This window comes from Pogona vitticeps, chromosome 5 (assembly GCF_051106095.1).
Source record: "Pogona vitticeps strain Pit_001003342236 chromosome 5, PviZW2.1, whole genome shotgun sequence".
In the NCBI taxonomy this organism is placed as follows: Eukaryota; Metazoa; Chordata; class Lepidosauria; order Squamata; family Agamidae; genus Pogona; species Pogona vitticeps.
In genome coordinates this window covers 89375789-89403771 of record NC_135787.1, presented here as the reverse complement: position 1 = coordinate 89403771, position 27983 = coordinate 89375789, and the positions used below count along the sequence as shown (strand labels likewise).

Here is a 27983-nt window from a genome sequence, read left to right as displayed (position 1 = left end):
AGACATCACCTTGCCATCAAAGCTCTGCATAGTCAAAGCTATGGTTTTTCCAGTAGCGATGTATAGAAGTGATAGCTGGACCATAAAGAAGGCTGACCACCAAAGAATTGATGCTTTTTAATTGTGGTGCTGGAGGAGACTTTTGAGGGTTCCCTGGACTGCAAGGAGAACAAACCTATCAATTCTGAAGGAAATCAACCATGAGTGCTCACTGGAAGGACAGATCCTGAAGCTGAGGCTTCAATACTTTGGCCTCATCTCATGAGAAGAGAAGACTCCCTGGAAAAGTCCCTGATGTTGGGAAAGTGTGAAGGCAAGAGGAGAAGGGGACAACAGAGGACGAGATGGTTTGGGCAGTGTCACCGAAGCTACCAACACAAATTTGACGAAGGTCCAGGAGGCAGTGGAAGACAGGAGGGCCTGGCATGCTCTGATCCATGGGGTCACGAAGGGTCAGACATGACTTAATGACTAAACAGCAACAAATCATACACAGCAATCCTATGGATGTTTACAGTGAAGAAAATTCCTCTGTATTAAATGGGGCTTATTCCACAATAAAGTCTTTAAAACTGCAACTTGTTTTCAAAGTTGTATTCTCACTCTGAATTTTTGAACTCACTGCATCACTGATCAGGGTTGCAGCACCTCAAGTACAAGGCAGGCAAAAGAGAGGATTATGTTGCCGTTCTAACCCAATGATTAGCCCCAATTAGAGTAGACTCACTTAATGAATGAGATCTGCTAAGTAAACATATAGGTTTCCTTGTTTCAATGGATTGCTATAGCTGGGACTAACACATGGATTTATTTCACACATTTGTGTGTGAAAGCAGTTCATATTTAATTTCTAAATTGTTCTCTCATTGCTGTGAATTCACTCTAAGTTTCAGTAAATGTATCTTCTGTTATAGGACGTTCATGAAAGTAGAGCAAATACTTGTTATTAAAAGAAATTAATAGCATGGCTCACATATTCCACTTTGATGTTATTTCTGATTGGGTAAATTATATAACTTGACTGGTAAGAAAATGTAGAAAAGCCTTCTTTTAACACAATTTATTGGCACACATATTGGCAAAGCATACATAAAATACAGTTTTATGTATAAGACACGAATTCACTTTTTTATATGATATCCTGATATATGTAAATGAAAAAAGCTTATTTTATAAAGTTTCACATAAATATACTGGAATAAAAAATTGATTAGTTTGGAGGGCTTTACAAAAGTATTGTTCAAGTGTGTGGAAAACAGCAGAAGACAATAAAAACACAACAAAATAGTTTTTGTTTAAACTGCTTGAAGAATTAATGAATTGCATGGCTTTCAGAATGGAGATCAACAGCAATTTTACAAAGCATAAACTCTCCTAGGGACTGGGTGATTTTCTCCACATAAAATTATTTGTTACATCTTTCACGGAATAATAAAAGTTGTCTCAGTGCTTTTAATAAAAGAAAAAGAAAAACTATTAATTAGTTAAAATGGCCACAATAGAATCAAGGGTACTATGGTAATGACACAACTGGTTTCACCTGGAAATTCAGCACATGATGGACTTTGGAACTAGTCATATAATGGATCCCCTGAGAAAGGAGGGGACCACTTGCACAATTGTTGGCGCACATGTTTTTTTTCAAGCAGGATACTGTCAGATTTAAAGTGGTGAATCCTTAAAATGGCTAGAACAAAAAAAAAGAAGGGTAGTTCCAACAAGAGAGAACATCAACTTATGCTATGCAACAGTTAATGAAGAAGTAATGTTGTAACCCAACATATTTAGGTGGAAGCTTCCCAAAACAGAAATCCTGGTTCACCAAGGAGCTAAGTATATGCACTGATTTTCAAACTTGGTCCTCTTCCGAATCTAACAACCAAAGCTTTAAGGAAACCTGAAACGTCATCAATAATATTTTTGGAAGAAATCATTGAGGAGCTGGACTTACTTCTCTCCTTCTCCTTTTATATATCTGAGCTTTGTTCAATCATTTGTTCAATCATTATTTAAGCTTGTGGTGATCACATAGATTGAGGTGAATATTCTGCCCCTCCTTCTTTTTTGCTTTCAATATGTTAAAACAACATCTGAAAAGGCAGAGGCTGTTCCATCCTTGTAGTATTGCTAGAAGAACCAGAACATGGATAGGCTACAGGAATAAGACAGCTCTCTCACATTAGACTCTCACTCTCATGAGTTGAAAGTAGATATGGGGATGACTCATTCCACCTCCCCCACCTAGAGGCTAGCCGAGTGGGAAGAGAGTAGTGCTCCACGAGTGATTGGAAGGATGAGCAAGGCCACTGCTACCGCTGGACGTGTGAGTCTATCTGCATGGGGATATTTGTATTAATATACAAATACCCCCCATCTCTAGTTGAAAGTGATGGTTGAGGGGTGATGCCAGCATGCATTGTGACATCCTTAGATAATGACTAAGTAGGGTTCTAGGTAAATTGGGACTTTAGTTTTAAAAGTAGCTACAGGAGATGCCTTTATTGCACTGTGTTCACTCCACTGGATCAGAACCATACGAAATATTGTATTTTTATATGGTTTTAATATAAATGTGATTTTAAATGGTTGTGATTAAGAATTACACCTACTAATATGCACTTAACTGAACTTGTAATAGCTGGTTGTTCATGAAGCACACATGTGTACATTTGATAAATATATTTCATTAGTTCCTGCTATCCAGGAACTAATGATATCTTCATATCACTTTCCTCAGTGAGAAGGCTTTGCAACTTTGCATGAGGAAAGTTTCAACTCCAAAGTTGGTAGGCTACAGTCTTTCTTCATAATAATTTTTTCCTGGAAGCTATCGAAATTCTCCCTTCTTTTGCTCCCATTTCAGATTCAGTTGGAAAAAAAAAACACACAGGGAAAGAAAATGTAAAACTTTTAAAATCATCTCTCAGAGAAAAAAAATCTCAACAACAATTTGGAAAGTATGTCATTCACCCCACTGAAAAAATCTTAGTCATGATCTAGGTTATTGAAGCTAAAATGTAATTTCTAAATGGGATTTGTAGTCATGGAATAATGTAGAAGGGAAATCATCTCAGTCTGTGTCATTTTACTAGAAGCTTGTAGAAGTTGTTTTCTTTACAGCAAGTTAGGAATGTTATCAGGAAGATAGTGTTGCCAAGGCTATGCTTGGTGAAGGCAAAGCCAAGAAGTCATAACATTGAGAAAGAATGTCAACAACACCTGCAGTTCTCATGAGAAAAGGAGGTGGAGAAAGAAAAGGCGGTGGAGAGAGATAAGCTGTTCTTCGTCCTGATTGGCTTACGCCAGTGGAGAGTGAAGGAGGGGATGTTTTTCAGCGTGTGAAGAAAAACGACAGGATGTTACAGAAGGAGAGAGACTCTTTTTTATTCTTTTCTAACTCACTATGGATTAATGGATATTTGATTTTTGAATGGACTTTGGACTTACAAAATGCTAAGATGTAGTTCTTAGTAGAAGAATAGAAGGGAGGCCTAGCCTTACCTATTTTCTAGTTAGTAGAAGTTTCTTATTTTATTTTTGTGGCTGGGATTTGCTAAGATTCTAACTATCGGTAGTTGTGGAAATGTTTTTGATTGCTATGCTTTGCAAGAAATTGGATTTATCTAAATCTTTATTTTTCTAATAAAATAATAATACTGAAGGTCTTATGCTTGGTCTCTTGAACAGGTAACCTGCTACCATGCTTAATTGGATTTCTTACAGGCCACAAAACTATGCTACTTTGAGTCCAGTATTTTCCTGAGTTCTAAGAGGACTAAATGTCTCTAAGACTCATGGTTGTATTTTGGTTTCTCAGAGGTTTTTAATTGGGAATAGACTTGGGAAAAGGTGCTGGTGGGACAGCCTGGTTGAGACTTGGACTCATCTCAACTTAAATAGGGGTCAACCAGACCTGGAACCTCTCTATTCCAGTCATCTCTTAGGAGAGCTGATAGGTTTACAAGTAGATCCTCAGCACTGATGATCTGGTGTGGCCTTTAACAAGATAAGGGAGAGTATAGGAGAAACAATTATCCACTGAAATGGTAGTAGTAAGAAATTGTCATAGACTGATACTTACCCATCCAGTTATTTCACAAAAGTTAGTATCCATATCATGCCATGTGCAAGGGCTTCCAAGATAATTAAATATTTAAAATTATATACATTATTTTTCCAACTTAAAAAAAGATAGCTGTACATCTGGAAATAGGCTGAGTATCTGTGGAAAACTAGGAGGTTTTTGTGTGTGTAAAGAATGCTGGGAGATAGTTAATCGTAACCTGGTGCTATAAGCAACAACAGATGCAGCTTCTGATAACTTATTGGGAAGCCTGTTGTGTTGGATTTTCTGACTTTGTCTCCTGATTAGTGGAAGGTTTACTATTCCATGGGCTGTTGTTTCCCAGTGCAGGTGAATTGTTGAATTCTTCTTCATCATCCATGCCATTTGTTGCATCATATTGTGTGTTCTCTAGCCTGGTGATGAGCCGTTCATCTTCATCCCCAAATTCTCCACCCATCAAGGTTGGTTCTCCAACTACCATCACATCCTGTGGAAAGGATTGAGCATTTGTTATATATTGAAAACTGGAAAAGGCAAAAAAAAATACAGCAAAACTTACCATAGTCATCAATTTATAAGAGCAGCACGTCATATGAGAGGTATACCAGGGTGATCCTTTCATGCAAGCCCCCATCAACCTGATGTATCATTGCAGGTTTCGTGATGGTGTGTTCAAAAGGGAAACTCACTGATCCTCTATAGTATGAGGAAACATATGTCAATTGTTTTATTTCCCATGTTGTTAACTTTGGAATCCAAACCACAACTAATAAAAGTGGAATAAAATGGTGTTTCATTGGGATTATGTAGTTGCTTTAAATTGACTATACAACCCTTTCCAGAGTTAACCATTTTTAAATGACTTTTACCAGTCACAACACTCATATTATATGTACATCACTACATCACAATTCTCTTGGATAAGCTCCGTAAGTGAACAGGAATCACCACAGTGTTCTTGCATGGCTCCCATTCATTTTGAGGTGGCCTACACACAAGGACATCCTGGTGGACTGAGCCCTGAGTCTTTTATTTTATATTTTTATTTCTTCAGCCACTGGCCAGAGCAGTTGAAGTGAAGATAATAATGCTACCTTGTATCAACCAATGGAATATAGAAATCAGATTTCTTATCCCTAACCAATGCACTTGACATCTTGCCACTTAATTATGGTAATTAATTTAGGTAGATGTTTTAAAAAATAAAAACTACATTCACATTGATTTGACCATTTGCTTCACTAATTAAGTAATTAGCAAAAAAAAAAATAAAAAAAAACCCTGCTGATTGCCAACAAGCCCTGAATTTACCATCTGTTATTTCATGTTATTTCACCTCTCTCTGTGTAGGCAACACTGCTGCCAATCTGTGTAATAAGAGGCCCAATCTGTCTAGCTGGTTTCATAAAAAGACAACAGAATGCTAATTATAATTACAGTGATGAAGCCAGCAGTTGTCAAAGCTGAAGAGGGCAAGAAGGAAATATCTGTCCCACTGGTGCTGTCAGTGTGAAGAGCACTTTCATAAAGATATTCACAGCACTACAAGCACAATTGTGCATCAGTGGTTTCCTGCTGATCCTCAGCCAGCAGCAGAGGGGGTTCAAAGAAAGAGTACCACATAGGAAACCAAGGAGCTTTCTTAATCTCTCTGCTAACATGAGACCCACAAATCATAGCATTTGCGGGGTTGGGATTTAACTAGGGAGCACATCTTTTGACAAAATGTCTTTGGCAAGGCCTCTTGTGACACATTTTAAGAAAACAGAGTCCTACTGTTGTTGACATTTGTACATATGGATTTAACAAGACATTCAAGGCTGCAGGTCTTGGTACTGAAAAGGCCTCACCTCTACTAATATAATTATAAATATTCTGCTGAAAGGAAGCAACAGGCCAATAGTGTTTATCACTTCACTGTTACCCTCATCTGACTCAGTCTCCTAGTCTCTGAGGCAACTCCTCCAAGACTCTCTTGCTGGCCTTTGTATTAGGATCTCCTTCTCAACAGACTTCTCAGTCTATTCCTCAGTCTATTGGGGTCCATTCCTCCCCAAACCCAACTTTCTAAGAAGTATTTGAATTCATATGATAATCTCGGTCTTCAGAGGAAATCAAGCCTATGTAACTTGGCCACATTCACTCTTTGTGCATCTCCTTTCTCTCTCCTTCCTTAACTTACTTTCTGTTGAAATTATGATTGTAAGCTCCATGGAGCAGAGAGAGAAATAGATGAGTATTTTGTTTTGCATGCTGCTTTGTTCAATATAAATAAACTACCTATTTTTAAGACCTTATCAAGACTATTTTCAATAAAAAGAAAACTTTAAAATTATTAAACATGTAATATATTTAATTAAAATATAGTCTTCTTGTTATTCTAATAAATTGTAACTGTGTTTAGTAGAGACGGAGGTATTTGTATTTGTGTATGAATATCCCAGTGCAGCTGGAGTTAACCAGAGCCGAACTGTCTACTCACACATCTGTTGCCACCGATGGCAATGTACATCTTTCCAATCACTCCCAGAGCACCGTTCTTTTCCCGGTCATCTAGCCACTCATGGCAGAGGGTGGGAGGATGAGTCTTCCTACAAAGCTGCTGAATGGCTAGCCAAGCAGTCTCCGGAGCAATTGGAAGGAAGAGAGGGGCTGCTGCCACTGTCAGATGCATACAGACCCTCATTAACTCCAGCTGTGTGGGGATATTTGTATTCATACCAATACCCCCATCTGTAGTGCTTTGTAGAAAGAATGAATATATTGCTTAAGTAGCAAACTGGCATCAAAGCCAATAGGTGGAATGTGTGTCTGCATTTAAAAGTGTCTAATGAATGTGCATTGCATGTGTAAAATGTGAATTGCATCAGTCTGAGGGATGGGAGGGTGGGAAAAAGATATTAATCGGGATGGAGCATTGGTGCTAGTGGTGGAACTGTCCCCCAAACCAATTCTACATTCAAAAAACTATTCTTCCTCAAGACTTCAGTGTGTGCACCCAGGGTCTTCTAAAAGAACACCTGATACTTGAACAGAGAGGTTCCAGGTGTAAGTGTATTCCTAAAACAGTTGAGCAGAGTTCAGGTAACCCAGTGAGGCAGTACCACTTACCCTTTTCCCAAGTCTGGTCTAAAGAGCAATTAATTGAGAACAAACAAAACTCAGGTTAGTAATGGACTCAAGTAGCATCTCTGTGGCCTGTCACTTAATACTTGCAGATTTGCTGTTCAAGAGACCAAACTTAGGATTTTAAGAATTATTGTTTTATTAGAAAAATAAAGAATTTAGAGATATTCAGTTTGTTGCAAAAGCATAGCATTCTAGTACATTTCCATAAATTAAAGCAGTTAGAATCTTAGCAAATTCCAGCTACAAAAATAAAATAAAAAACTCTAAAATAGCTTAGAAGGTAGGCTAGTCATAGCCCCCTTTCTCTAACCTTACTCTGAACTACATCTTTACATAACAGTAAAAACTAGCATTTGGAACTCAAAAATCCATCCAAAAATCAATACTAAAAATCATTCTAAAATCCAAGCTCTCTTTCTGTCTCCATTCTCCATTTCTTTCATGCTGGGACCACCCTTCTTCTCTACTGTTCTGTGAAGTTAACCAATAAGCGTAAAGGGCTGTCTCTTCACACTCCACCTCCATTTCCCACGTGATGTGCAGGTTTTGTTTTCCTTTGTCAAGATGTTGTGTCTTGGCTCCTTATCATGGAAAATTCCAGCTCGCTTGAGGAGAAACAGCTTCTTGAAGCATCCAGTCATGCTAACATAGACCAATATGGATTCCTTCTACAAAATTTGATGACTACAAATTCCATTCATAAATCATATTTTAGGCTTAATAACCTAAACCATGACATGCCACCCCTGGGAGTTCCAAAAATCTGAACCAGTAAATCTAGTTTCCATTTTTGGCTAATAATTACAATAATAAGTAGTAATTAGCTGATTACATAGTGCAAAATACTAATGATTAAGGGGAAGGAAAATTTCCCCTTCACACCCTCTTCTATCAACTTGTAATACATATGCTTCTTTAGTAACATTATAACATAAATACAACAATTTTATATTTATAAAATCTGACTTCAAACCCCCACTGAGGCACCGCCATCATCCCCCCATGCCATGAGGGAGCAGGCCGGGTAGGTGGGACTCATTCAGCCCTGGAAGGCAGCCCATCTAGGAGAAGGAAAACTCTGACTTCAAACCTCCACTGCCTGCTTCATGTATAGCGTCAAAACACTAGACACTGTGCCAAGTCCTCCATATAGAGCACGTTACCATAGTCTCTTGAGACTGAAGGATGCCTATGATAATAGATAATTATATTATCTACCTCCCATATTTTAAAAGATAGACAATATCCACAACCTTATTATACTGTTACATATTAATCCCTGTCAGCATTGTTAATATTTATTCTACTAGTTTTCTCCCTGTTGCTACCTGAATATTTATCACATGTGGGGATGTGGAAAAGTCACAGAACTGTTTTTCTACTATGCAAAAACTGTTGTCATCCAGATGAAGAGTCTGAACTGGGTCTCAATGTGGTTTGTGGATAAAACATTTTATAAAGAAAAAAAAAGTACTGGGGGCTCTTCTTGGAACCTATGCCCTCTGGCTGAGCTTGTCTAATACCAGATGTGTCATGCCTGAACTGAGTTGCCTGCTTGTGAATGAAATGTAGCACATGCTTGGAGACATCCTGTTGCTGTTATTTCTTCACAGACCGAAGAGCTGTGTTATTTCAATGAACTTCTCTGGCACTGAATGCTGAACTTGCAATAGACCTGGCATGGTCGCAGAGAACTAACTATAAGAATATACAATCCATGTATTTAGTGATGAAATATTTTCAAATATTTAATGCTTGCAAAGCAGTCTCATTCCCTTTAAACAGGGCTGAACTACCTGCTAAAGGATGTTTCCTGTGGTATTGATGCAAATAAATTCTGTAACACCCCCCCCCCCCAAATCCTCTAGGCTTTAACAGTGTGTTTGCAACAGATAAATTTTTCTGTGCCGAGAATGAATGTATTGAAAATCAGATACTTATAAAGTAACACAAGGGGTTATTTATCTACATTAAGAAATTAATAAAGTGATTCCAAACTTTACAACTTCAGAGAACCATTTACAGTACTAATTTTCTCCACAGGAAATATTCTAAAAGAGGGGTGGGTAGAAGGTGATTCATCATTCAATGACAGATCTCCCAGTGATCAGCAACAATTAGATGCATGCATCACACATGTATCTCAAGTTATTGAAAAAGAATATTTTGGGGGGGAGCAGTGGATTTTTGTTTGAGCTTGTATTGCCTTTATGAGCTTAGTTTTGTGTTTCTACAAAATTCCTGGATGTGTTTGGAGGCATTTTCTGCTGACCTGAATTATATTGCTTCTGTTATTGGATCTCATGATACCAGTTTTAAAACAAAAAAAGTAGATTCTATAAGTTTCAAGTCAACCCATCCCTGTTTAAAATATATTCTGTCCTTGAGTTGGTCTGACCATCGGGTTTCACCATCACTCCTTGCAGGCAACAGCACATATGTCACAGACCACATTGAAACACCATCAGAACAACATTCTGCTATAGCTGTGCATTATACACTGCAGACAAAGACTGCAAGTTTGTTCAGAGAAAGCCATCTACTGTTACTATTCTTCTGGAAACCACAGCTTCAAAAAAGGCAATGTGCTCTTTCATTTTTGTGGATGCCAAGTCTGAGAATTTTCTAAAGATTCCCTAGGTGGAATTCTGGGAGTTTCAAAGTACATACACCTACATTTTGCTCATGGAGTGAGAAGCAGAATCCAAGAATTAAACCCTATAGTTTTCTTTTACTTTGGGACACACAGTTATGGACTACTCAGGGCAGCATGTAAGATTCAGCTATATTAAGTCGGGTCATGGTTAGATATAGCAATATTTTAATCTACAAAAAATTGTTTAGTCATGCTTACAAAAACTGGGGAAACATAAGACTAGCCTGCATCACTTGTTATCCACCAATGCAGCTCACTAGTTATGCATGATAACCCAGTCGTGCAACCTACTTAGAAATATAACCCAATGAGTCCCAGATTGGTATCTATAGGGTTGCAGCCTATACCACCTGCCACCTTGGACTGCAATAACTGGTAGACCACAATACATACTTAATTAGTTGTCTTACCTTGATGGGACTCAAGCTGTGGCAACCCAAACTTTCTCCATCCCCACATGAGCAAAAACGTTTGTTTTTTGAAAAAACTTTGAAACAAACTCAGCTGTTCATGTAGTTTAAATAACAGAAAACACAAATGTGATTAAGTTAAAACTTTTTTTGTATTCCAATACCATTATATGTTAGACAAATTGATTTTAAAAAATTACTAAAATTATGTTTCCCATTTGTTCTATTTTTATCAGTAATGTTTGTATCTGAATGATAGAAAGCATTCAGAGCAACACCTATGCTTTTTTTTAAACAGAGCCAAAGAGCAACCCCAGAATAGGAAGAGTATACGTAAAAGAAAACTGAGTTGTCCACTTTTGGTTGAGAAAGAAATTTCAGCCTGAGGTAAACCCTGCATGCAGCCACTGTCCACTTGGTTGTGTATTTTATTAGCTTTTTAGCCACTGACCTAGTTACCCACAAGCACTTTTCCTGTATTGGCCAGTTATATGGTGGACAATTACCACTGGAAATATATACAAAGTTACTTCTTATCAGAGAGGATCATGGACTGACAGGTAAGCCTTGGGAAAAAGGCATTGTTTTTTTCTGTTTACCCCAGCCAAAATTTGTTCTGGAATGTGTAGATTCTTGTCATGTTACTGAAAAACTTGAGATACACAGAACTCCTTCCACTGGTGGTTTTCTTCCCCCCCCCCCCCCAATACCAGCTCATATAGAGGTTATTCATGCAAGGAAGTAATGTGGGACATAGGAACCTAGGAAAATAAAACAGTTGAGCTGTGTCAGGCAGCATTATAACTCACTACACAATGATGTCAGGGCTGTCTATGCAGTACAGTTCTGTGCAACCACAGAGTTGCATAAGAAGTTTCTTTACAGTCATGTTTTTTTGAAAAATGTAGAATCTAGTAATTATGGATCTAAAAGCATGCTCAGAAGTACTTGAGTAATGATTTCTGAAATCTCACAAAAACCAGAAGTAGTAGGCCAATACAGTTCCTAGTGGTTAGGTACCTTTAGGAATACACACAGCCCCGAGTACGGCAAATAACTAAACTCTAATAATATTCTGTACTAAGAGGGGTCATGAACTGAATCAGAACTGCAGATACTGAAGTGGATCCATCACTGGAACAAAGTTAAAACAATTTGTATTAAATGAATAGGGCCTCCTTCCCTATTCACACAGGGTAAATTGATTCAATTGAGCATATAGGAATTTGAATACCTTTTTGCAGCAGGTCTGTGGTACATCCCTATGCACTGTACCACTGAGTCCCCTGACCCTTGGTGAAACCCCTTTCAATAACCTGTGGGGGAGTGGGCTGGAAAAGCCCCATTGCATGCAAAGAATCACTTTACCATTCTTCGGATCTGACTATAGATCCTAATGGTGATAGAACAGTATTAGAAGTAGAATATTAACTGGAGGGTTACAAGGAAAATGAGACTTACAGGTAGCTGACTTGAAAGACTCAGGCTTGCAGCAGCTGCTTTTTTCTTGCTGTTGGCGTTGTTTGTGTTGTTCCCAGCACTGCTATTGGATGTGCTGCTGGTTGAATTTTTCCTTTTCCTGCGTTTGGTTGTTGGCTGTCTTGTAGGTTCCGCTACAGTAGACACACAGGAAGCAAAAGGAATGACATATATCAGTGTATGTGTGGTCTATCCTCCTCCTCTTTCTCCAATTTAAAATTCCTAATGTACACATTTACTAAATCAGATTGCTCAATATTTAAAACAGTGTCCTACAAATGAAAGAAAATATACATTTAGAGTAACAAAAGATTTATATATATTGATCATACCTGGAAAAACTACTTCTATAAAGAATCTGTTACAGTTAGAATTCCAAGTTCTCCTTGAGATAGATTATGTATATATCTTAGGACTACAGAGCTGAAAGGGACCCTATGGATCATCGAGTCCAGCCCCTGTCAAGGAGGCACAGTGCAAAGTGGAACTCCCAACCTCTGACAAAATGCAGTCTCCTCCTGTCTGCCTGATCATCACCTCAACTCTAATAGGAAGTATGAGGCAGCAGTACAAAGAACTGTATTAGCCAATATTTGAATCACACAATATTCTTTGTCCACTGAGACCACAACACTATAACTATGAAATGAATGAGAACATTCCAGTTACACTCCCAAAGAATTGAAGATATTCTTTGTTAAGTTACAGTTAAAAAATACTACAATTATACTTCCATTAGTGGTAAAAGGAATTAATGGGAAGCTATTAGTAATAGTAATAGTTTTCCCCCCAAACAGATACTGACCATTCATATCTGAAATTCAAATCATAATTTTGTTTGCAAAAATAGTAAAAAAAACCTCATTCAACAAGGGAAGCATCCACTTTTCCGCCTTTCTAGCTGTCTGTGGTATCTGTAAGGCTCTCCTCTTACACCACATTCCAAATGATTTGAGTTTTGCCCCTTCCTTCACTGTCTTTGTTTCACATAGTATAGGTGGCCCATTCTCAACAGGGGCCCTGGCACATTTGAAAGGGGCCACAGACTGAAATCTGTGAGAAGGGGAGCTCCAAGGGTTTATGAGGGCCCCTGGTAACTGAACTAATGAAATATCCAAGCAACATGAGCTTGGCCCTTTGCACAGGCTCCCTGCTGTTTTCATGGCTTTTTGTAGACCAGAAAGAGGCAACTCTGCATGCTACTTTCCCAATGATTGCTGATGCAGGCACCCTATCTTTTTAAAATTGGAAACCAGTTGCCTTGCCTGTTTTTGATTGGAAGCCACCCATGATTGCAACCTAACTGAGACAATTTTGCCTGCTGCCTTCCAGCAATTGTTGACACAGGCACCCTGCTTGTTTTTCATTGGAAGTCAGCCATGATTACAGCCTTAACTTGCTGAGGCAGTTCTGCCAGCTTCCTCCCCAGAGATTGCTGATGTAGGCACCAAACCTGTTTTTATTGGAAGCCAGCTATGAATGCAGTGAATCAGCTGCCAGCTGCTTCCCTCTGTACTGTAATGTCTGTGTGTGTGTGTGTGTGTGTGTGTGTGTGTGTGTGTGTGTGTGTGTGTGTGTGTGTGTGTGTGTGTGTGTTTCAACTCACTGACTGTGCTGGAGAAGATGAGTGCAGAAAAGCAAGGTAGAGTTTTTTTACTTGTTCTGTCCTTTTTTTTTTAACTTGCTGGATCTATGCCTCCACTGCCTGCACCTCCCTGCGAGGCTGGTGTTGCTGTGAACACACTTGCAGCTGCTGCAATAGAATGGAATGTTCAATTCCATAACGAGCTTCCATCCCTTCAACCTACATAGGCCAAAGTTGCTGCAAAAAGCCCTGTGCAACTCAGAAAATGTGGGTGGGTGCATATGTAACAATTTGTGTATGTGTGTGGAGTGAGTGGAGTGAGTCAGAAAGCTGGTAGTAGAGCATGGAGGGACAAGCAGCAGCAGCAGCAGGAGGGATATGGGGCTGGGTTGCTCTCTCTCTTTGGGGCCTCTGTCTGCCTCTTTCGCCTCTAAGAGGCAAGAGGTCTGTTGGACTTCTTGTTTTGTTGCTTGCCCTAAGAGCAAGTCTGTGACCAGATATACCATATACACTTGTTTATAAGTCAACACAGGTTTTTAGGATCAATTTTAAGATGTAAATTTCTTGACTTTTACACATGTATACAGTATATGGTATTTGTTGATTATTTTCTTTTTAATTTTTCCTTTTTTCAAATTAATTTCAGAAATAATTCTATTCATGAGTTCCTTGGCAAAAAGAAATGTTGGCAGTATTCTGTGGAATACTTATCATATGATTTCATTGCATCTCCTCAAAACCCATCTTTGTCTATGTGTTTGAACAGCATGATTACGTTTTCACTTGAAAGCATGAGGCCAAGCAAATTGGAAAAAAAAACAAGAAACAAAAGATCGACTCTTGGATTTCATTAAAAACTCTGAGAGAATTTCAAGAGAAAGCCAATATCAACACATTTTTACTTATATGTCAGAGAAATTAGACAGGGGTCTTGTTGCATCCTACAAAATTAGTAAATAGATTGCTAAAACTGCAAATGCTCACAACGTTGGTGAGTCATTTATCCTGTCTTCAGTGTCCATAATAATATCTGATGTGATGAATTTGAATGCCAAAGAAACAATTCAGGCAATTTGCATAACTTCCCTGTTGCCAGAAGAATTGATGAGATGGCACATGGCATTGAAGAGGGATTGGTCAGTTCAGTCCAATGCAAGAAATTCTCTTTACTATTAGACTAAACTACTTTATTTATTTATTATTTATTTGTTTGTTTATTTATTTAATTTATATGCCGCCCACTCTACCCAGAGGTCTCTGGGCGGCTTACAATAATTAAAATTCAATACAATAAAATGATTAAAATACAATTAAAATACAATTAGAATTGCCATCATCAGGACCCACAGTTGTTATTTCAATTAAAAGCCTTCTGGAACAGGAAGGTTTTGACCTGGTGCCGAAATGTCATCAACGTCGGCGCCAGACGAATTTCAGTTGGGAGGGCGTTCCATAGTCTAGGGGCAGCTGCCGAGAAGGCCCTTTGTCTACAAGCCATCCCTCTTACCTCTTTGAGGGATGGCTCTTTCAAAAGGGCCCCCTGGCTAGATCTTAACTGCTGGGTACGCTCATATGGAAGGAGGCGGTCCTTCAAGTATCCAGGGCCCAAGCCGTTTAGGGCTTTATATGTCAAAACAAGCACTTTGAATTGGGCTCGGGCAGCAACTGGTAACCAATGTAAATTGAACAGAATCGGCTTGATGTGATCTCTAGCGGCTCCACCACTCACCAGCTGCGCAGCTCGATTCTGGACCAGTTGCAGTCGCCGGACCGTCTTCAAAGGCAGCCCCACGTAGAGCGCATTGCAATAATCTATACGAGATGTTACCAGTGCGTGTGTAACTGTCATGAGACTCCGCTCGTCCAGGTAGGGCCGCAGCTGGTATAATTTCCGCAGCTGAAGGAAGGCGCCTCTGGCCACCGAGTCCACCTGGGCTTCCAAAGTTAGACTGGGGTCCAGGAGCACCCCAAGGCTGCAGACCCTGTCCCTTAGGGGGAGTGTAACCCCATTCAGGGCAGGGAAATGGCCCTCCAACCTGTCCGGCGAAGCACCCACTAACAGCACTTCCATCTTGTCTGGATTGAGTTTCAATTTATTAACCCTCATCCAGTCCATTATCAGGTCCAGACACGAGTTCAGCACAGAAACCGCCTCACCTGGATTGGTGGAAAACGAGAGGTAGAGCTGAGTGTCGTCAGCATATTGCTGACTCCTCAGCCCAAACCTCCTGATGACCTCTCCCAGCGGTTTCATGTAGATGTTAAACAGCATGGGGGACAGTATCGAGCCCTGAGGAACCCCATGACATAAATGCCATGGGGCAGAGCAACTGTCCCCCAGCACCACCCTCTGGACACGGTCAGCTAGGAAGGAGCGGAACCACCATAAAACAGTGCCCCCAACTCCTAACCCAGCCAGCCTATCCAGAAGGACACCATGGTCGATGGTGTCGAAAGCCGCTGAGAGGTCCAGGAGTATCAACAGGGTCACACTCCCCCTGTCTCTCTCCCAGCAAAGGTCATCGTACAGGGCGACCAAGGCAGTCTCTGTACCAAAACCCGGCTTGAAACCTGATTGAAATGGATCCAGAAAATCCGTTTCATCCAGCAGCGCCTGGAGTTGCCCGGCCACAACCCGCTCCAACACCTTGCCCAAATAAGGGAGGTTCGCCACTGGTCGGTAGTTAACCACCAGCCTTGGGTCCAGGTTAGGCTTTTTAAGGAGTGGTCGAATTACTGCCTCTTTCAAGGCGGTAGGGACCACTCCCTCTCTCAAAGAGGCGTTCACAGCCTCCTGGACCCAGGTGCAAACCCCCCTGGCAGAACTTCCGATTAGCCAAGATGGGCAAGGGTCGAGCAGTGTGGTGGTAGAACGGACAGATCCAAGCACCTTGTCCACATCCTCGGGTCTCAACAATTGAAACTCATCCATTAAAGTTTGACCTAAGCACGGCACACTGGACACATCTTCCGATTTTGCAGTAACAGTGGAGTCCAGCCCACTGCGAATCTGAGCGATTTTTTCCTCAAAATGAATAGCAAACTCGTCACAGCAAGCTGATGAGCAGTCTGGGACCTCCACCAGATTTCCCGGTTGAAGAAGATCCTGGACCACCTGAAACAGCTCTGCTGGACGACATTCTGAGGAAGCAATGCGGCTGGAGAAATATTGCCGTTTCGCCAGCCGTATTGCCACGAAATAGGCCCGATAATGGGCTCTAAGTCGTGTTTGATCGGATTCCCAGCGGGACTTCCTCCACCTGCGCTCCAGCCGTCTCCCCTCTCGCTTCATATCCCGCAGTTCAGAAGTATACCAAGGAGCTGTCTGGGCTCGGCGAGCACGGAGAGGGCGCTTAGGCGCAATCGTGTCAACCGCCTGGGTCATCTCCCTATTCCATAGGGTGACCTGAGCTTCGACAGGAGCGCCGACCATATCAGATGGATAATCCCCCAGAGCATTCAGGAAACCATCCGGATCCATTAGTCTCCGGGGGCGGATCATCTTAATCGATCCCCCACCCTTGCAGAGGGAAGAAGAAGCTAATAGACTGAACTTGACCAGGAAGTGGTCTGACCATGACAATGGGGTCACAACCAGCCCCTCCACATCCAAACCACCACCTTCCAGTCCCATTGAGAAAATCAGGTCCAAGGTATGGCCCTTCTCATGTGTCGGGCCGATGACACATTGAGACAGCCCCATGGTTGTCATGGCGGCCATGAAGTCCTGAGCCGCCCCAATCAAGGCAGCCTCGGCATGGATGTTGAAGTCTCCCAGCACCAACAGCCTGGGAGTCCTCAACACCAGGTCCGAGATGACCTCCGTCAGCTCAGGTAGGGAGACTGTTGGTACAGATAATGGTGCTCGTCTCATGGCTTATGTGCAATTCTGGACAGGCAATGAACTGAGATACTGTATATTGTTTGCCAGGAGGATTAAAAAGGATACTGAGGGACTGTCTGTTTTTGAAGAAATCAAAAGTTAGTTAAGTGAGAACTATATTTCAATTGAGAATATAATTGCTTGTGCTACTGAAGGTGCTGCTTCTATGGTTGGTTGATACAGAGGATTTGTTGCCTGTAACTTCTGTCTTTACTGTTCATTGCATCATCCACAGGGAGCACCTAGTATCTAAGAACTTGGGATGGCACCTCAATATTTCATTTTCAGTTGCCATAGAGGCTGTAAACTCCATTTCATCCCATGCTCTTCAGGATCATATTTGTAGATAGTAAGGAAGTCATTGTTTCTTTCCTTAAGAAACTTAAAGTCTATTGGCACAATATACGTAGGACACTGGGAATTTTTACAATTTCCAAACCTGAAGATGACTGTAGAGGCCCTCAAGGATAATGACCTTACCATTTATGTAAAGCATCACAAGAATATGCAAGGAAGATTTCATGACATGTTAAACATGAGTATCAATTTTGAATCCATTTGAAGTACAACCCACCAAAGCTGAGGCAGAAATTCAAGAGTTTGATTGATCTTCAGTGTGATTTAACTGCACATCATCAGTTCCAGTCAGTTTCAAAAAGATTTTTGGATCAAGTGTGATTTGCCATATAAATTTCCAACACTGTGGGAGAAAGCCCCCAATTTTTTATTGCCTTTCCCTCAACATATTTGGTTCAATGTGGATTCAGCAAGGTAATTTCCTTGACAAGATCCAGGAACAGAATTGATATCACGATAAGAGGTGACTTCTGACTGTCATTGTCTAATTTGGAGCCTGATATCATGAAACTTGCAGAAAAGCACCAAGCTCAAGGATCACCTTAGGCCTAACAGATGTTTAATTTCACACAGTCTTTTTAAAAGTGTTGTCGAGCATGTTGAAATGTTAATGTATTCTGATGTTCAGTAATAAAAGATTTTATATTTATTTGTTCATGTTACATCCTTGTTTGATGGGGGAGCTGGAACCCAAGAAAAGCAACTAGGGGCGCTGTAGCCAAAAAGTTTGAGAATGGCTGTTATGGATTATTTTGCCCCTGGTTTCCAGTGAGATTCTTTGCAAAATCCACCTCTTCCTTTTTTTTTAATTTCAGAAGGCAAAGGAAAACATGCACACAATGTGTTTGTACAGCTTTGGGTCCAATATGGCTTTTCTTCCTCAAGCTGCCTACCTCAAGGAAAGGGTTTAGAACCTGGAACACAGTTTTCTAATCTGCATTCTGCAAAGCAGACATGGCAACATTAGTTTATTAGAAGGGTCAACAGGTGTGTATCTTTCTCCATTGTATGTATTGCACTTACACTTTTGTTTCACAATTTCATTAAATCCAAAACCACCCTTCAAAATATTTTGCACAGAGGGACTGCAATCATATCCCAAGTGCCCTTTCCCAACAACCATAATACAGATCCCATGATCATCTTCTGGAATCCTCCAGCACTAAGTTGCTGTTGGAATTTATGTTTAGTTTATTTATACCTAAACTTCCATTTTTAAAAGCTAGGAAATTGATTTCTTTTTTAAAAAAACTTCCAGTTTATGAATGTGGGATATTTTGCTTCTGTATTCATAGTTCAAAATGCCAGAAAATGTCCCAATATTGCTACACAATATTGTATCCATACTGTCAGCAGAAAAATGTTGCAGCCGCTGGAGAGACCATGGGCTTCAAACAGCGAGGCTGGCTCTTTGCCCCCCACTCCAGATAATGCAAAACCATCTAGTCTCGTGTAACTTGCAAGTGGGAGGGGGGAAAGCCAGGTTAATTAAGGGACTTTCCCCCCTCACACCGCCCTCTTCTTTATCGGGCACCAAAAGAGACAAAGACCTGCTGTGTTACTGTAACTTTAATAGCTGTGTCATTTGTATGTCGAGCTTGACGGATGGGAGGGTAGCATCGGCTCCCTACCAGGGTCTATGTTCTCGTTCCTTTATTTTATTATCTTGAGTCTTTTACTTATTAATTGTATAGTTGCTTTGTTTAAACCAGTGGTCGGGGAACAGGAGTAAATTACCCCAAATGGGGTAAAAATGAAAATCCTGGGGGTAATGAGCATAGCGCTACTCCCCCACTCCCACCCACTGCAGCCCAACCTCAAACTGGAAGCCACCTCTCCCTCCTTCCTTGGTTGCGGCACTTGTAAATCCTCCATTCTTTTAGAGATCGGAGATAAGGCTGCTTGATTGGTTACAGGTGTAGAACAGCTCCAGGCAGTCAATCCAGCTTGTGAATGACTGCTTCCGCCAGAGGTGACTGTGAGCAGGAGGATGGAAAGCTCCAGTTAAGGAGGGAAGGAAGGTGCGAGAGAGCAACGGGAGGCTTCATCAGCTTGTTTAAATTTATGTAGAAAATTGAGGGAGGGAGGGAGGAAGGATGGATGGATGTGTGTGTATGAGAGAGAGACTGACTCAAAACTGAAAAAAGGAACAGGCAAGAAGGACGGAAGGCTTGAATTAAGGGGGGGAAAGGATGGCTTCATCAAGCTTGTTTAAATGTAATGAGAGGAAAAGGACATATTGAACTGAAGCAACTAATTGTTGAAAATTGAGGAAGGAAGGGTTTGTTTGTGTGTGTGCGTGTGTGTGAGAAAGACTTGACTCTTTCATAAAACCATGAAAAAGGTACCTTCTAAAATTTAATCTCCAATGCATTTAGCTCTGCAGTTTCTACTGAGAACAGCAGAAGTCTGAAGTGTGTAGCAATCACGTTTCTCTATTTCTCATCCTCAAAGCAGACAAGAGTATCAAAGCAGACAAGACTGAACCCCAGTCTTTCTGTTAGTGGTCCTACTTTGACTGGAGCACCAAACAAAAGACTGTGGGTTTCTTTATTGAATCAATCGATATCATGTGCAGTCTTCCTCTTTTCCTACTGCATTGCACTTTTCCCTGCACTTTCCCCTGCACTTTTCCCTGTTTTTTCACTCTCCTCTTTCACCCTCATTAAAAAGTTCTTTAATTCCTGGTATCATCTGCATATCTGAGGTTATTGATATTTCTTCTGGCAATCTTAATTCCGGTTTGGGATTCATCCAGTCCTGCCTTTTGCATGATGTATTGTGCATATAAGTTAAATAAGCAGGGAGACAATATACAGCCTTGTGGTACTTCTTTCCCAATTTTGAACCAATCAGTTGTTTCATATTCAGCTCTAACTGTTACCTATTGTCCCACATATAGATTTCTCAGGAGACAGATAAGGTGGTCAGGCACTCCCATTTCTATAAGAACTTGCCAGAGTTTGCTGTGGTCCACATAGTCAAAGGCTTTTGCATAGTCAATGAAGCAGAAGTAGATGTTTTCTGGAACTCTCTGGCTTTCTCCATAATCCAGTGCATGTTAGCAATTTGGTCTCTATTTCCTCTACCCCTCTGAAATCCAGCTTGTACTTCTGGGAGTTCTTGGTCCACATACTTCTGAAGCCTATCTTGTAGGATTTTGCACATAACCTTGCTAGCATGTGAAATGAGTGCAATGGTACGGTAGTTGGAGCATTCTTTGGCACTACGCTTCTTTGGAATTGGGGTGTAGACAAATCTTTTCCAACCCTCAATTGATGATGATAAAAAAATAGTGCACTGGTCCTTTGATATTGGGCTGTGGCACCAGGGTGGGTGACATGACCTTTAGCCTGGTTTGTTCCTTTTTGCACATCACACACAGAATGATTAAAGTGGTAGGAAAAGCCCCCCCCAACTCTGTGTTGGCTGTCTCTAGCAAGCATGTCATTGCTAGCACCACTCTGGCAGCCATTGATGATGATTAAATCCTCTGTGAACTAGCAAAAATTTAATGCAACTTGCTTACTACTCCCTATACCACCCCATGGCTGGAGTGCAATGTGTTCCAGCAAAAATATCTTTTTTAATTTGGTGCATCCTGCTAGTTCAGTACATAGCCTGGCAGCCATTGATACTAATGATATATCCTGCTAGTTCGGTATACAGCCTGTGTAAATTCAATAAAATTTTGAATTCAAATAACATATTATTTCCTTCCTTTCACATCAAGGGGCTAATGTTGGCATATATACATTTTGGGGGGGGGGGTTAAAGGTAAAAAAGTTCCCTGACCACTGGTTTAAATTTTAATAAGTTGTGTCGAGCGAGCAAGGGGGAAAAGGGACAAATAACTGGAAAGGATGGAGACAGATGTTGTACTAAAAAAAATTAACTAACATAGAGTGTGACTGTATTGAAAGAGGAAATAGCAAAGAGGGAGAAAAGTACTTGAATCAGGCTTTTTGTTACTTTTAAATTATAGGAACTGTTTAATTTGGCTTAGATTGGATCACTCATAATTTCAATTGTTTCATGGTCTTTTACTTACCTTTTGGATGAGTTTTTTAAGGCATTGGATCTGCGTTTTTGTTTGCCAGTCAATGGCGTGCCTCCCCCCGCCCCCCGCATTCAAACAGTAATGGTTGGGAAGCAACTTCACTGGTAGACCAGACGGTCTACTAGCAAAGTGTGCAATGGTCTAAAAAAAGAGAGAAGAAAAGTAAAACAATAATAAAATAGATTATATTAAATTAGAAAAGGAAGGTGAAAGGAAATTGAAGTAGTTAATTGCAGTAAATATTAAATAATAAATAATAAATAATAAATAAATACATTTTTAAAAGAACAGAGAAGAAGCATAAATATATATTAATATTAATAATAAATATTTAGTATTAAGTTAATTAGTAACTTTAATAAAATAATATTTCATTGACTAGCAAATTAATTATTAAAATAAGATATATCTAGCAATTGAATAAAATTGAAATAAGTAATAGTTAATTCATCATAGGAATAAATTCTCTGATTTAATTAAGTGGAAAATTAATTGGTATAATTAATTATTGAAATATTTTATTAAGTATATTGTTTGCAACATAATTAAATATTTAATTTACAAATATAAATACATAAGCCTGGGCTAAGGGAGCATTTTAGAGGGCACTGTCCCCAACGTTCTTTTCTAAGGGGCAGTGGCTTGGAGCTTTTTAGGTCTAGAGTAAAAATCAAGGTGACTTTTACAGGGGAAAGTCAGGCCGCAAATTGTGACTAATTAACGTCTAGAACCTATTCTGCTGTCAACTGGGTTAAAACTAGTTAGCATTCATTACCACTTGAGTAATCCATAACTTAAGGCAATGATGACATTGAGGAAGGGGAAGGGCACCCATAACAAGAAAAGGCAAGCCCCTCAGGTGTCTCCTCCACATCAGCTGACAAGGGGTCCTGGCCAGTGTGACAGGAGCTACAGGAAAAAAAATTCGGCCCTGGAGGCCCAAAGGATGGCAAGGCAGTCTCCTCAGCCAAGCAAGGTTTTACCATACAGATCGGCTAGGGAGACAAAAAGCCATCATAAAACTAAATTAAAAGCAATGGCTCAGGACCTAATGGCTACGTTTACTGCTCTTGAGTCTTCCCAGGTCAAGGAAGTCCCACCTAGGCATGATGCTGATGGGGCCTCAGTGATTCCGGGGACCTGAAGCATGAAATGTGAAGGTCTTCGACTCTGGGTGCATCAGAGTTGTCATCTGCCTACCAGGAAGGTCAGGATGAGGTGGAGGAAGTTAGCTTCACTACATCACATCTTCTGGATGACCACTGCTGGGCTACAACATCACACAGTGAGTAGGCTATCACACCTGGCACTCACACACCTACTGCAGGGCCCTGGGCTGGTGGCACTTCATTTAGTTACCCTACATGCACACCCTACAGCACACCGAATACAGGGTTGACCAACATGCCATGGCCATACACTAATCTGCAGTTTAGTGGTTGGGGCATGCCTTATGCTGCCCCCCCATGCAGTCAAATTGACAATGTACATAGTGCAGGGGCTTGGCCATATCCTTCTGTGCCTATTACAGGCTACAATTCAGTTCCCTTAGCGGCTTTGCCATGTGGGGATTACTCCATGCCCCTAGGGAATCATTTAACCCCTAGGGGCATGGAGTAATCCCCACATGGAAATTTTGCCCGTTCACCCAAGGTTCATATTACATAGACAGGGCTTTACCACTTTTGAAAAGTTCAGTACATTTACAGAATGCAAGATTAGGCAAACAGCGCATTGTAACTATACTGCCCATTACCTTGATGACTTCCTTTTCTGTGAGAAAAGGAAGTCAGGTGATTGCAAATTCATATTGGATACATTCGAGGCTCTGGCAAAAGAGCTTGGGCTGCCCCTAGCCGAGGAGAAGACTGAACTGTAGGTTTGACAGCTGTGCATTCCAATGGGGGAGAAAAAAATTCACCAAAAATTAATGAAGAGTCAGAACAAAGCCAAAATAAGTTTGCAAAGGTTTTACAAGGTGCACTAACGATTCCAAGCATTTAAAATAGTTTTTTGGACATTTTAAGACATTCACAAAACCATTGGAATGCACTGAATAGGCTTCAATGCATTCCAATGGGGGAAACATTGTTTCGCTTAGCAATGTTTCCTATGGCGATTTTCGCTAAAGGACAGTAATCCGTTCCCATTGGAATGGATTAACCGGTTTTCAATGCATTCCTATGGGAAATGGTGTTTCGTTTAGCAATGTTTTCCCATAGCGATGTTTTTTTAACCAATTAACATTGTTAAACGAGGCACCACTGTACATCTTGGAGGCAATGACTTGCCTAGACTTTCTGGTAAGGTGTTGGTCCTGGACATTATGCATGACTTTAAGTGGTCAAATGCCAGGTACCCTAGCATGCGAATTGTGTGGTCCATGATAATTCCTTGGTTAGCCTGGTGAAGCGCTGAGAGTGTTGGCAATGTTAACAAGGCCCAGTGGGCCATTAACAGAGAAGTATGCAGAGGCATCTGCAGCAGTCTTGGATCAGTGATAGATCACCACAGGTTCCAGGTGGGGAAGCCTGAATTTTTCAGGAGCGACGGTGATTCAGGTTTGGATGCCTTTTTAGAGGACATTAGAGGGGGCCTGCTTATCAAGCTCGAAAGGCTCTGTGGCGGGCATGGGACTAGTTCCTATGCTGTGGCAGGTAGTGTGGGGAAAACCAGGTATTTCCGGTGTGTCCCACTGTAATTTCAGATAAGCCAACAGCACATCTAACCTCCTGGCACTGCTGATCATGCGATTACAGTACCTGTGGTGGGAAGATGCCCTGGGCCACTTCCGGACCAACAGTCATCAAGTAAAGATGGCTTGAGGTCTGGGGGTGTTTATTAGTGGCTGGCCAATTTCCTGCTGTCTTTAAGACCACTGGAACCTGGGGCCAGGGACTCACCCATTGTTGATCAACGGGTGTTGGGATACCAGTGCCATTTACCTTTTTCTGCACTACAGCAGCCCCCCTCCTTTTGCCAAAGGATGGTAAAATTTGAACCTGAATTTATATGAATAAAGTGTGCCCCATATTTAACCCATATCACTGTCTCACGTCTTTATTCCAGGGTTGGGAGGGTAAAGGGTGCCAAGCTTTCTCTTCTAAAGATAAAGATCAGTGTGAATGTTAACAACACCAATGGCAGCAGTCAGAAGAGTTTCCTAATTCTTCTTCTATGCACTTGTTGAAAAACAGCTCTTTTTCCTGCTGGCGCAGCAATATTAAGCCATTTTCTGATGTTTTGAATCATGGATACAGAAGCACAATATTTCACATCCAAAACCTAGATATTTTTAAACAATTCAATAGTTCTTTTTCTCTTTACATGACAGACAGTGAAAAAACTGCATTCAGCATTTTGATCCTTTTTCTGTCACCCTTTATTTTTGCTTCTCAAATGTACTGTAAAAAGTGTTTCTTCTACCATCCATCTAGGTTTTTCTTTTCTTTTTACTATAAGAATTCTCCTTTTAGGAGACTGGCTTGACGTTGCGACGAGACAGCAGCAGGAGGATGGAGCTCTGTCCCCTGGGCTGAATTCTGATTTGTTTGGGACACCCCAGGGTGTCGAAACCACACCGAAGAGGTGGTGAACTGGGGGGGGGGAAGCCTGTTGATTATTTCCATTTGATTATTTCATGCCTGGCTGGAACATAGACAAATTAACCCTAAAGTGGATCTTTTTAAACTGTACTTTGGGAATCAGCATATTGAACTTTTTTGAACCACCTCCGGGGACTTGGAATTTCAGTTTTGGCCGATGCAGATTTGCGGGAACTAGGCTACCAGGACATGGATACAAACACTTAATTGAACTGTGATATTTGGGGGTTTTGAAACTTGGTTCAGGCCTATTTGGCTAAAGTAGTTCCTCTGGAACTGCCCTGGGAGCTGGAAGTGTCTGTGTTTGACTAGCTGGCATAAACTTGTGGTAATTAGGCCACCAGGCCACGGATATAACCATTGCATTGTACCTTGATACTTTGGGGGTTTAAATTTTGGTTCAGGTCTATTTAGCCAAATCAGACTCTTTGAACTGACTGGAGACTTGGAATATCTGTTTGGCTGGCATCAATTTGCCAGGGATCAATTAGGCCACAGATGCAATCATCAAACTGTACTGTGATACTTGGGTGTTACGAATCTTGGCTTAAGCCCTTGGGCAGCTGGAACAGTATGGCACAACAAGGACAATTTTGGGATGAAACAAAATCTACCCTTCAAACAATCCTAGAAATAGTGAGATCCCACTGCCAAGAGGCAAAATTATTCAACGAACATCTGAAGAAGAACTATAGTCAACAAGAGGCAGGGAATAATGAAAAAAGAAATGAGGGTGTGCCGGATGATGTATGCCAATCAAAAGAGGAGCTGAAGGAAATTAATGGGGAAAACCTAAGAGAAACAACTTCAATCTTGGATCTGAGGAGAGTATTAAGGGAAGACAAGGGGAGAAAATCAGCCAAATTAATTTTTAAAAGCCCGGAAGATCTATTGAAGATAGACCAAGTGCATAAAGATCTAGTGAAGATACATCAGATGCACAAAATGGCAGAATGCTTAGAGAGATAGAAACAAAAAGTGAAAAAAGAGAAATAAGAAAGGGAGTTACTTAGATGAAAAAGGGAAAAATAGGAACGGGCACCTTAATGTTGAAAATCATGTATATATCTAACTTCAGGAATTGTAAGGGAGGATATCCTTTATATTAAAAAGGAGAATTAAATTGAAATAAGGGAGCTCTAACGAGGGTAAAAATATAGTATGATGTGTTTGAAAGATGTCTGGAATTTGGGGGGACAACTGGGAAGACACTGAGATGTAAAAAACAAATAATTGTAAGCAAATCATGTAACACAATGTTTGAAAAGCACAAATCAAATGTAGATAGAGTGAAAAACTAATAATATGTATTTTTTTTAAAAAAAATTGCCCTTTTGTATTCTTCCCTGATATCATCTCTGGTGTCAATTCACAATTTTTCTAGTTCATGGTCAGTTGACTTTAGTAAGGCCAATCTAATGTCCTTATATGGACTTTAAATTCATTTGGAATGTTTAAATTATGTTTTGGCACTACAACTATTTTCATGTTCCTTTTCAGCTTTTCTCTAATATTGGATATTAACAGTTCATGATCACACATTTTGCTCCTGGTCTTTTTTTTCTGGTAGAGAGAACACAGCTTTTCCATTTCCTGCTTCCAATTATATAGTCTATTTAATTCATTTAACAGAAACATAGAATCATAAAACAGTGAAGTTGTAAGGGGCTTATCAGGCCATCAATTCCAACCTCCTGCTTGATGCAAGAATACAAATCAAATGATATCTGCCATATGGTTATCTAAGTTTCTCTTGAATGCCTCCAGTGTTGGAGCACTCACCACCTCCTGAGGTAATTGGTTCCACTGTTGTACTGCTCTAACAGTTGGGAAGTTTTTCCTGATATTCAATCGAAATCTGGCTTGCTGTAACTTGAGTACACTGTTGTATGTCCTGCACTGTGGGATGATCAAGAACAGATCCAGCCCTTCCTCTGTATGACAGCTTTTCAAGTATTTGAGAAGTGTTATCATATCACACCTCAGTCTTCTTTTCTCAAGGCTACACATGCCCAATTCTTTCAGTCTTTCCTCATAAGACTTGGTTTCCAGCCTCCTGATCATCCTTTTCACCCTCCTCTGAACTTGTTCCAATTTGTCAGCATCCTTCTTGAAGCGTGGTGTCCAGAACTGGACACAATACTCAAGATGAGGCCTAACCAGTACTGAATAGAGCAAAACTAATATCTCATGAGATTTGGAAACTATACTTCTGTTAATTCACTCTAAAATAGCATTTGCCTTTTTTTGTAGCCATATCATACTGTTGGCTCATATTCAGCATGTGTTCTGCAACAATTCCAAGATCCTTTTTGCTTGTAGTAATACTGTGCCAGATATCCCCCATCTTGTAACTGTGCAATTGGTTTCTTTTCCTGAGGTGCAGGACTTTGCACTTATCCCTGTTGAATTTCATTCCGTTGTTTTCAGCCCTATGCTCTAGCCTATCCAGATCATTTTTAAATTTGTTTCTGTTTTCCAGAGTATTAACTATTCCACCCTATTTCTTGTCATCTGCATATGTGACAGGCATTCCCTGCACTCCCTCATCCAAATCATTAATAAAAATGTTGAAGAGCGCTGGACCCAAGACTGAGCCTTGATGTATCCCACTTGTTACCTCCTCCCAGTTGGAGAATAAGTAATTAGTCATCACCCTCCCAGTACAATTATGTAGCCAATTGTCTAACCACATGACATTTGACCTATCCAGCCCACACCTAGTTAGTTTGCCAATCAGGATATGGAGCACT

At 40.5% G+C, this 27983-nt stretch overlaps 1 protein-coding gene across 2 annotated transcripts in view; it reads right to left on the bottom strand.

Moving 5' to 3' along the window:
- Positions 1-1045: 1045 nt before the first annotated feature.
- The window catches only part of LDB2 (LIM domain binding 2), a 343436-nt gene continuing 316498 nt past the window's right edge, over positions 1046-27983 (bottom strand). For both annotated transcript variants that reach the window (XM_020809833.3, XM_073001068.2), the window contains 2 exons: positions 11723-11874; positions 1046-4553 (listed from right to left, as the gene is read on the bottom strand). In XM_020809833.3, the coding sequence (XP_020665492.3) occupies positions 4323-4553; positions 11723-11874 (383 nt within the window). In that variant the 3' untranslated portion in view covers positions 1046-4322. The remainder of the gene's footprint in view (positions 4554-11722; positions 11875-27983) is intronic.